The sequence below is a fragment of the Aquarana catesbeiana genome, linkage group LG08, assembly GCF_042186555.1.
Source record: "Aquarana catesbeiana isolate 2022-GZ linkage group LG08, ASM4218655v1, whole genome shotgun sequence".
Classification (NCBI taxonomy): Eukaryota; Metazoa; Chordata; class Amphibia; order Anura; family Ranidae; genus Aquarana; species Aquarana catesbeiana.
The window spans coordinates 20,053,041-20,064,600 of NC_133331.1; the positions used below are offsets into that span (position 1 = coordinate 20,053,041).

Below are 11,560 nucleotides of genomic sequence, written 5' to 3' on the forward strand. Positions count from 1 at the left end.
CACCGCTCCCATGTAAATCGGGAGCTGTGATCAGTGTCATGTCACACATAGCCCCTCCCCCCCCCACAGTTAGAACACATCCCTAGGACACACTTAACCCCTGCAGCGCCCCCTCCTGGTTAACCCCTTCACTGCCAGTCACATTTACACAGTAATCAATGCATTTTTAATGGCACTGATCGCTGTATAAGTGTGAATGGTCCCAAAATCGCGCCAAAAGTGTCCGACCTGTCCGCCATAATGTCGCAGCCATGATAAAAATTGCAAGTCACCGCCATTACTAAAAAAAAAAAAAATGATAAAAAAAAATGCCATAAAACTATCCCCTATTTTGTAGACACTATAACTTTTGTGCAAACCAATCAATATACGCTTATTGCGATTTTTTCTTTTTTTACCGTTTTTTTTTAAGTATGCAGAAGAATACGTATCGGCCTAAACTGAGGGAAAATATTTTTTTTAATATATTTTTGGGGGATATTTATTATAGAAAAAAGTAAAAAGTGGTTAAGCGCTCTTTCACAAAATGTTTTACTTTACATACATGATTCAAGTTGCTCCTTAGGTGTTAGTAACTGTCACACCTTTCTGTGCACAACACTCTGTTTTCGAAGGGCGACCCTTCACCTACGCAAACAATGTCGCTCAATGTCAAGTTTGCTGGCAGTGCAAGCGTTAGCAGGCTGAACATACTTCAATAAACTACAGAGCACAACATTCCTCCTTAGAAATACGAGACTGCAGCTCCCCGCCCCAGTACGCCCTGGGGGCTCTGGTTCACAGGTTGGTGCCGAGCACAGACAGGCATCCGAGCTATCGGTCACCTGGCCAGTCACCTCCGTTGCCACGCATTCTTTTGAGCTTTCTAAAATTCCACTCGACAGCGTTCGTACGCAAATCGGCTTCTTCACTACGCCTGTCGTTCCTTTTCCTGACCGTTTCCAAGACACACTTGTAAACAAAAACAAAAAAAAAAGACCCGACAATTTTGAAAAAAAAAACAATATTTTTTATTTTATGCTATAAGACATACCCAATAAAATTTAAAAAAAAAATTTAATTTCTTCATCAATTTAGGCCAATATGTATTCTGCTACATATTTTTGGTAAAAAAATCCCCAATAAGAGTATATTGATTGGTTTGCGCAAAGATTATAGCGTCTACAAAATAGGGGATAGATTTATTTTTTTTATTAAAATTTTTTTTTTTTTGCTAGTACTGGCGGCGATCTGTGATTTTTAGCGGGACTGCGACATTGCTGTGGACAGATCGGACACCTAACTGACATTTCTGACACTTTTTTGGGAACCAGTGACATTATTACAGTGATCAGTGCTAAAAATATTCATTGACATTGTACTAATCACACTGGCAGGGAAGGGGTTATCATCAGGGGCGATCAAGGGGTTAACTGTGTTCTCTGGGTGTGTTTACTAAGTGTATGGGGGATGGGCTGCCTGGGACAACACAGAGATCCATCTTCCTGCATCTCAGTGTAAACCCCTGTCAGAACGGAGATCTGCCTTGTTTACTTTGGCAGATCCCGGTTTTGCCTCTGCGGGGGAACGATTGTGGGCGTCCGGCAGACATCGAGTCCACCAGACCCGCTGATTGGCTCCCCCGCAGTATAACTGCAGCGGCTGGTCGGCAAGTGGTTAAAGAATTCATAAGCTGTATATCAAACATGAAAATTGTCCATTATTTTTTTTTTTTAAATGCAATATTCAATAAATCGTTGTGATTTTAGTATATGATTATGACTGAAGTTATTGGCACCTTAAAAATTCCAGCTCTTAGTTCAACAGCACCTTGTCGTGGAAATTAAGAGCTTCGCCTATAAGCAAATAATTCCGTTGTGCTAATAAGCACAGTTATAATCCTCTTGCATAATGCCGGTGTTCTATCGATTTGTGCCTGCCGTCGAAAAGTGCACGCGCATGCGCAGAATGGAAGGGCACTCCACCTAAATTTCACGATTAACTGGAGTGACGTCACCATAGCACATGCGCACATCGTAGGAGGCTTTTTTCGACGGGGAGATACCGTTTCACTGGCACAATTGAAAGCAATGCAAAGAGCAAAGGGACACCGTAGTTGTCAGATTGTGGCTCGCTGTTGCAGGGTGGGTTTTGTCTTTGTTGCAACCCGCACCCTTGGACACAGGCAAAACCCGCCCTTAGACACAGGCAAAACCCGCCCTTAGACACAGGCAAAACCCGCCGTTCAACACACCAAACCGGCCGAGCAACACAGACAAAACTGGACTTTGAGCACACTGTAAACCCCATGGCGCAACAGCGAGGCACAATATGACAAATACAGTGTCCCTTCGCTGTTTGTATAGCATTCAATTGTGCCTGTCAAATGCTATCTCCCATCTAAAAAAGCCTCCCACAATGTGTGCATGCGCTATGGTGAAGTCACGTCAGCTGATCGGGAAATCAGCTGGAGTTCCCTTCTATTCTGCGCATGCGCAGGCACTTTTCGAAGGAGGGCACAAATCGACAGAACACCGGTAAAGAGCGCTTGCATATTTCCAAGTAACACAGCTGGTATCACGTTGAGCATAGAAAATCCTGCTTGAATAGGGCAGATCTTGTTTGTTTATAGGGCTGAACAGGGATAACAAGGGAAGGTGGCGGCTTCACAATCAATCAGACACTGGCATACTTTCAAAAGAACCAATCAGACATGTATATATTCAAATGGATATCCGGTAGTGAAGTGTGCAGTTTCCTTCTGAGAAACAATGTGCCTCACATTGTGAACACTGCAAACATTGCTCTGATCGGGACTGTGTGCACATTCCCACCGTTACCACTGGTGCGAACCATACTCCACGAGGCTCAGCGAGCCATGGTCTTCTATGGTTCCCATGTACGTGGGTCTGTTTGCCGGGAGCGTATATGCAGTCGCCATGAGGTGGCCAGTTTCTTGATTAGGCACAAGCAAACATCCCTTAAAGGGCAAACAGATCTCCTGCATCCACGGGAAGGTTTACGCAACCAACGGTCCTCTACTGACGTCTGTATGTGCGGACACACTCGCATGAGCGTATTGCAGCAAAACTGACACTGGGGGACATCTGACAATATACATTAATAAAAATTTCCACAACAACCTCCAAGTATCTTTTTTCATATATTAATGTAATCAAAATTGTCTTTTTTAACAAACTAAGCAAGGTCAGTTTTTCAACTTTTTATGTTGGTTGAGTCTTCAAAGTTGATTTACTGTTTAGAATTCGACAGTTTGTGCATTTCTACTTTCTATTCTTAAATGTTTTTTTTAAATTGTGTCATATATATATATATATATATATTTGTTTCTAACAGAGAAAGAAAAGAATACATGTGTTCACTGTGAGGATGAATGGATCCCGTACAGAGGCAAATGTTACTTTTTCTCAGAAAGCTTTGAAACATGGCCCAAAAGCCAGGATTATTGCAAACAGCACAATTCATCGCTGACAACTATTGATAATAAAGAGGAATTGGTAAGTTATTAGAAGCAATTCCAAGTAAAACTTGATAGTAAATATAATTATACTACAGCTCTCAGGGCTGGCGTTGCCTATAGGAAAGGTGGGCCTAGAGCGCACATCAGTTGGGGGCGCTGCACCGGCTTGCCGCTGCGCTGCATGTGGCGGTGAGGAGTGAGCACTTCAGCTGTGCTAAAGCCTTATACACACAGTCAGATTTTCCGCTGGGAGTTGTATGATGACAGACTGTTGGCCTAAAATCCGACCGTTTGTACGCTCCATCGGAAATTGTTGTCAGATTTTCCGCGGACAAATGTTGGATGGCAGGCTTATAAATTTTCCGCGGACAACGATCTGTTGTCAGATTTTCCGAGCGTGTGTATACAAGTCTGTCAGACAAAAGTCTAAACAAACCCGCATGCTCGGAGGACAGGACGAGCCAGGTCGGTCTTGTAAACTAGCCTTCGTAATGGAGAATTACCATTCATGACGTGGCAAATTGTGAAATCTCGAAATGCAGCGCACAATTCTCTTCTTCTTTAATGGAATAATAATGAAGCTGCTTTGCCGGTGATACTGATGGAGTTATTGCAAACTAAAGTCTTTTTTTTTCTAGTGATATCAAGAATAATATTATTTTGCTTTGTTATTTTTTTTTTTTTTTTTGGTCAAGTTACCACAACACCATTATCCCGTAGTTTTTAAGATCAAAGATACAACTATGTTGGTGTCCCTTGTTAATTTTAAATTGTATTTTATAAAATGTAACTGCCTACTCCCAAACTGTCATATCAAGTAAAACACATAGCCAAGTATTATTCTACACAATTTTTTTATTGTGCATTAAAATAAATAAATAAATAAAATTAGACATGCTATCTGCCAATAGAACTTAACCAAAAAGTGCATTCTATGCATCCAAAATTATAGAAAATATACCAAATCAACTCATTATTATTCAACCAAAAAATAAAATAAAAGCCTCATGCATGTGTCCTGCTTCTTAATATAGGGGGTCAACAATGCCAAGAGTTGGTGAAAGCAGGGGTCCGTCATCCAGGGATAATTCCGAAAATCATCCGGATTATTCTCCTGGAGCTCCCGCAGCAAAGGCATATCACATAATTGGTCACGATTAAAAAAGCAACCAATTTTGGTCTAAGAAATTTTCCTCCTCCTGTTCCTGAACAGGACTTGGATCAAAGCAATAACTACAAGGCCAATAATAAATAACATGTTATCTCCTTTGATTCCGCAACATGTCTGGTTGACGAACGGCCGTTCAGAAACGAAAAGAAAGGGGCGCAATGAAAAGCGCGAATCAACGCTCACCAAACTTCTACTAACACAAAATTTGCAGAAGGAGCACAAAGGGTGGAGCATGACAATTGAACTTCCTCTTTGTAGTCTTGTAGTACGTCTAATATGTCACTATGTTCGTGTTCGTTGGCGGACAATTCCTTGCAGTTTCCATGCAAGACAAGTTCCTGACCAACGCCCTTCGGACAAAAGTCTGACGTTTTATCTGCGGAAAATCCGATCGTGTGTATGAGGCTTAAGAAGACACAGATAACTCCCCCCCTCATCCCTACCTCCACCCCCAGCAGGCTTGGAGTTCAAATGGGACTTGGAGAGAAGGTGCTGCTTCTTCCTAGATGACTGCAAAGGCCTGCCTTCTTCTGCTCAGGTACATGAGGTGCTGCAATGCACTGCTAGTTCTAGTGCTGGCTGCAGAGTATCGCTACTAGAGGGGGTGAGGGGGGGTGGGGGTTATGTTCAGGGGAGAAGTGCTGCTGCCTTCCTAGGTGTCCTCTCCTCTCCAGTGTGACTCCTCCTTCCCCTGCTGCCGCTTTCATCCTTACAGAGCAGGGAGAAGATAGAATGGCCGAGCAGAAGGAGGGAGCTGTCTAACTTTTCAAGTTAAAAAGCCTGTAATTTGTTGCTAGGGGTGGTCCCAGTCATCTGTCATTTAAATGGCTCCCGCCCTCTGCTCAGACATGCCGCATCTTCTGTCTTCTACCTGCTGTGTAAGGTAAGGGAGCATTCACATAAAGGGGACTGGGTTACAAAGAAGATAGGCAGTTGTAAAGGAGACTGGGATACCAGATAGGCGGGGACTGTGAAAGGGAGTGGGGTGCAAGTAAGGGGGGACAGCTGTAGAAGAGACTGGTATACAAGAAGGGGGGCTGTGGAGGGGACTGATATACATGGAAGGAGGACCTAGGATGCAGGGAGGGGGACTATGGAGGGCATTAGGATGCAATGGGGGGCTGTGGAGAGGATTGGGATACATGGAAGGAGGGCCTAGGATTTAAGGAGGGGGGCTGTGGAGAGGACTGGGATACAAGTAGGGGGGCTGTGGAGGAGACTGGGATACATGGAAGGAGGACCTAGGATGCAGGGCGGGGGACTGTGGATGGGACTGGGATACAAGGAGGGGGCTGTGGAGGGGATTGGGATACATGGAATGAGGGCCTAGGATTTAAGGAGGGGGGCTTCAGAGGGGACTGGGATATAAGGTGGGGGGCTTCAGAGGGAACTGGGATTCAGTGAGGGGGGCTTCGTAGGGGACTGGGATACAATGAGGGGGACTTCGGAGGGGACTGTGATACAATGAGGGGGGCTGTGGAAGGGACTGGGATACAATGAGGGGGGCTGTGGAGGGGACTGGGATACATGAAGGGAGGGCTTGGGATGCAGGGAAGAGGACTGGGATACAAGGAGGGGGCTGGGTTCCAAGGAGAGGGGCTCTGGAAAGGACTGGGGTGCAAGGAAGGGGGGCTGTAAACAGGACTGGGATTACAGGGAGTGGGGCTTTGCAGGTTTCTGTAGTGCAAGTAAGGGGGGCAGCTGTGAAAGGGACTGGGGTGCAAGTAAGGAGGGGGCTGTAAAAGGGACTGGGGTATAAGTAAAGAGGGTGGTAGAGTGGACTGGGGGAAAAGGGGGGCTGTGAAGGGGACTGAGGTGCAAAGAAAGGAGGATGTGAAGGGGACTTGGATGCAAGGAAAGGGGGGCTGAGGACACTGATGTAAAGGGGGAAGGTCTGTGATGTAAGGAAGTGGCTGCAATGTAAAGGGGGATAGAAGGCATTGATGTAAAATGGGCTGTGACGTAAATTGGGGGGCTTGGATGCAAAGAGGTCTGTGATGTAAAGCAGGCACTGTATTGTAAAGGGGTGTTGTATTGTCACTATTTGTCTTAGGGCCAGGTCCAGAGGCACAGGTGCGGGCCCGCAGACCATGGCTGAAGAAATAGGTGGAGAGGTGCCGCAGAGCCAAAGGGGCGGAAAAATGGGGTTTCATCTACTGTAGGGTGTCAAAAATCCTTGCACCAGCCCTGACAGCTCTGTTACCAGAGATCCTCAAACTACGGCCCTCCAGCTGTTGCAGAACTACACATCCCATGAGGCATTGTAAAACTCTGACATTCACCGACATGAGTAGGCATGATGGGAATTGTAGTTCCTGAACACCTGGAGGGCCGCAGTTTGAAGATCCCTTCTCTATATGCTGGAAATATCACATGCCCAATACAACTAAGGGTTAAACATAATCATATTACAAATATATGATATTATATACTATACATAGAACACTGCATCACCTACCATTAACGACCACTGGACGTGATCATAATACAATTCTATTACACTATATACATAGAACACTACACCCCCCAACATGACCCTCCACTGGACATGATTAGAATACAATTCTATTACACTCTATACATAGAACACTACACCTCCAACATGACCCTCCACTGGACATGATCATAATACAATTCTATTACACTCTATACATAGAACACTACACCACCCAACATGACCCACCACTGGACATGATCCTAATACAATTCTATTACACTCTATACATAGAACACTACACCTCCAACATGACCAACCACTGGACATGACCATAATACAATTCTATTACACTCTATACATAGAACACTACACCCCCCAACATGACCCAGCACTGGACATGATCATCATACAATTCTATTACACTCTATACATAGAACACTACACCCCCCAACATGACCCAGCACTGGACATGATCATCATACAATTCTATTACACTCTATACATAGAACACTACACCTCCTAACATGACCCAGCACTGGACATGATCATCATACAATTCTATTACACTCTTGCCGCGCTGACGTCACAGACAAAGATTTGTCACCGCCCCCCCATCTAGTCGTCCTTCGTGGCTTCCCCTTCGGCAGCGTCGCTTACCCACGATGTTGAGCAATGTGACCCAAAAATGGGCAGAGCTACCTCTGTTGTCCGTCCAATCGGCTTAAGGCAAGGTTGGAGAACCAGGAAATGGCACAGTGTATTCGCTCTTGCCTCCCTGGACCAATCAACAATGTCTAGATCTCAAGGTTCCAAGAAGAACGACAGAAAAAACTAAACAGAGTGGCCTACACATAGCGGGCCATTGAGGACATTGGCACAGCTATCATCCACGCATATTGCAGATTTACCATCAAGCACAGATGCACAGGAGTTACTGCAATCATCATAACCAGCACAGCTGTTGTTCCCTACATCTGCTGCAGACTTGTCTTCTTCTGTTGGGGTTTCCCTTGGTCCTGTTCTTGGTGAGTCAAATAAACCTGCATTATTGTCTTTGATGGAGCAGTTTCATAGCTTTATGTGAAGGTGTAACTCACAGCTTTTACCCAGACAGCCCCCAGGTTCACCTATTGTGCCCTCTGCAATCTCTTCTGCAAATTTTTGGCTATCCTTGCCCAATTCTGTTGTTTCATCCGCTTTCTCTGTCCCCTTTACGTTGTAATCTTACAAACCTGTGATGCACCTATTTTTTCTTTGAGAGAAATTATTATTTGTGCTTTTTTCACCTTTTGGTTATCATCTACTGGCCAACATAAAAGAAAACATTTTTGGGGTTGATTATATCAACATTTTGTTTTTACTCCCAGCCTTAAGGGATTTAGTCTAGAAATCAAGAAAAAAAGATGGAGGATAAATCCAAAGAGGATAGATGCAGGCCAGTTGGTAGGATGTTGATCAATTAGTGCCCAGCTTTTAGCATTTTTGCCAGTGTTATGGGTAAAAACTGTTCCAAGCTATGTTTTTTTCAGTGTTTAGGCGTTATCTTAGAAGCTTACAAGGTATGGAGTGGTTCTTTTAGACAACCATTGGAAAAGGTGTCTATTTTTCAGTTGCGAGGCAGCGCAAACGGAAAATATGTGCTGGTACAGGCTTCATCTTTTTTTAGAGTGCATTGTTAGTTTTGAGTAGGGATGGGCTGGATGTTTGACTCGAACATCAGCCGTCCGTTTGTTCATAGAAAAAATCAAACACATGGGGCGTTTGTGGTAAATTTGCCTGCCATGGAGCGCCCCATAATGCACTGCGAGATTGCAGTGCATTGGTGGCTGCTGATTGGCCAAAGCATGCACCTGACCTGCATGCTTTGGCCAATCACAGCGCAATGTGCTGTGAGAGCTATGATTGGCCAAAGGCAGGGTGCTTTTGGCCAATCAAGGCTCAGGAGCTAAGTCCACGCCCCACACTATATAAGGCTGCTGCTTACACAGCGGCTGTATATACTGAATGAATGGAGATTAGGCAGGTTAGTGTAGTGAGCAGTCAGTCAGTGTAGTATATATAATACAGTTCAGAGTTATATAGTGCAGTTAGTGCAGTGTATATATATATAATACAGTTCAGAGTATATAGTGCAGTCCGTGTAGTATATATAATACATTGCAGAGTATATAGTACAGTCAGTGTAGTGTATATATAATACAGTTCAGAGTATATAGTGCAGTCTGTATAGTATATATAACCTCTTCCCGCCCGCCCGCCGTTGTTATACGGTGAGAGTATGGCATTCCTGCGCGAACCGCCGTAGCTGTACGGCGGCTCGTGCAGGCGCTGTTGCAGGCAGGTGCGCGCTCGCTCCCGCTGCACGCTGTGCGTGCGGGTTGGGTGGACTTGATCTCTGCCGGCAACCCAAGATTGCCTTGTACACATGTAAACAAGGCATTTCCCTGTTTTGCCTAGTGACATGTCAGAGATCTATTGTTCCCAGTGATTGGGAACAGTGATCTCTGTCATGTAAATGGTAGCCCATCCTCCCCTACAGTTAGAACACACTCAGGGAACACACCTAACCCCTTGATCGCTCCCTAGTGTTAGCCTCTTACCTGCCAGTGTCATTTTTACATTGACCAGTGCATTTTTATAGCACTGATCAATGTAATAATGTCACTGGTTCCCAAAAAGTGTAATTTGGGGTCAGATTTGTCCGCTGCAATGTCACAGTCCTGCTAAAAATCACAAATCGCCGCCATTGGTACTAAAAACAATAAAAAAATAAAAAATAAAAGTCCCAAAATCTTTCCCATAGTTTGTAGACACGATACATTTTGCACAAACCAATCAATATACACCTATTGCGATTTTTTTTTTTTTTTTTTACCAAAAATATGTAGAAGAATATATATTGGCCTTAGCTGATGAATAAATTAGTTGTTTTATATTTTTGGGGGGATATGTATTATAGCAAAAAGTAAAAAAAAAAAATTTTATAAATTGGCGGTCTTTGTTTATAGCGCAAAAAATAAAAACCGCAGAGGTGATCAAATACCACCAAAAGAAAGCTCTATTTGTGGGGAAAAAAAGAACATAAATGTAGTTTGAGTACAATGTCGCAAGACCGCGCAATTGTCAGTTAACCACTTCATCCCCCGGAAGAATTTACCCCCTTCCTGACCAGTGCGTTTTTTGTGATTCGGCACTGCGTCGCTTTAACTGACAATTGTGCGATCGTGTGACGTGGCTCCCAAACAAAATTGATGTCCTTTTTTTCCCACAAATAGAGCTTTCTTTTGGTGGTATTTGATCACCTCTGTGGTTTTTATTTTTTGTGCTATAAACAAAAAACTGGCGACAATTTTGCTATAATAAATATCCCCAAAAAATATTTAAAAAAACATTTTTTTTCCTCAGTTTAGGCCGATACGTATTCTACATATATTTTGGTAAAAAAAAAAATTGCAATAAGCGTTTATTGATTGGTTTGCACAAAAGTTATAGAGTTTACAAAATAGGGGATAGTTTTATGCCATTTTTATTACTAGTAATGGCGGCGATCAGCGATTTTTATCGTGACTGCGACATTATGGCGTACACATCGGACATTTTTGACACATTTTTGGGACCATTGTCATTTATACAGTGATCAGTGCTATAAAAATGCACTTATTCCTGTGTAAATGACACTGGCAGTGAAGGGGTTAACCACTAGGGGGCGGGTTAAGTCAGTACTAGGGAGTGTTTTCTAACTGTAGGGGGGATGGGCTAGCTGTGACACGTCACTGATCTCTGCTCCCGATGACAGGAAGCAGAGATCAGTGACACTGTCACTAGGCAGAACGGGGAGATGCTGTTTACATCAGCATCTCTCCGTGAAGCGATCGCGGGTATCCCCGCAGCGATCGAGTCCGCAGGGACCCGCGACCCGACTTATGGAGCTCCCAGCTGGCACACACGCGATGGCTCGGCACGGCACGGCGGGAAATTCAAAGGGACGTATCTGTATGCCCATTTGTCCAGCCGTGCCATTCTGCCCATGTACAATGGCGTGCGCCGGTCGGAAAGTGGTTAAAACAACGCAGTGCCGTATCGCAAAAAATGGCCTGTCATTAAGGGGGCAAATTCTTCCGGGGCTGAAGTGGTTAATACATTACAGAGTATATAGTGCAGTCAGTATAGTATATATATATAATACAGTTCAGAGTATATAGTGCCATCAGTGTTGTGTATATATAATACATTGCAGAGTATATAGTGCACTCAGTGTAGTATATATATAATACAGAGCAGGGTATATAGTGCAGTGCAGAGTATATAATACAGTGTTTTTGAAGTGGTTAAGAGGAACTCTATGACAGAATAAAAAAAAAAATGGCGTGGTGTCCCCTCCAAAATCAATACTAGACCCTTATCCGAGCATGCAGGCAAGGAAAGGGAGGGGACGAGCAAGCACCCCCCCCCTCTGAACCATACCAGGCTGCTTGCCCTTAACATGAGGAGG

The 11,560-nt window shown here is 44.0% G+C and overlaps 1 protein-coding gene across 1 annotated transcript in view; it reads left to right on the forward strand.

Annotated features, from left to right (window-relative positions):
• LOC141105625 (C-type lectin domain family 2 member A-like) overlaps positions 1 to 11,560 on the forward strand; it is a gene marked incomplete in the record, with an annotated part of 89,679 nt that overhangs the window by 41,126 nt on the left and 36,993 nt on the right. The window contains 1 exon segment of the mRNA XM_073595585.1: positions 3,337 to 3,497. Coding sequence (XP_073451686.1) covers positions 3,337 to 3,497 — 161 coding nt within the window.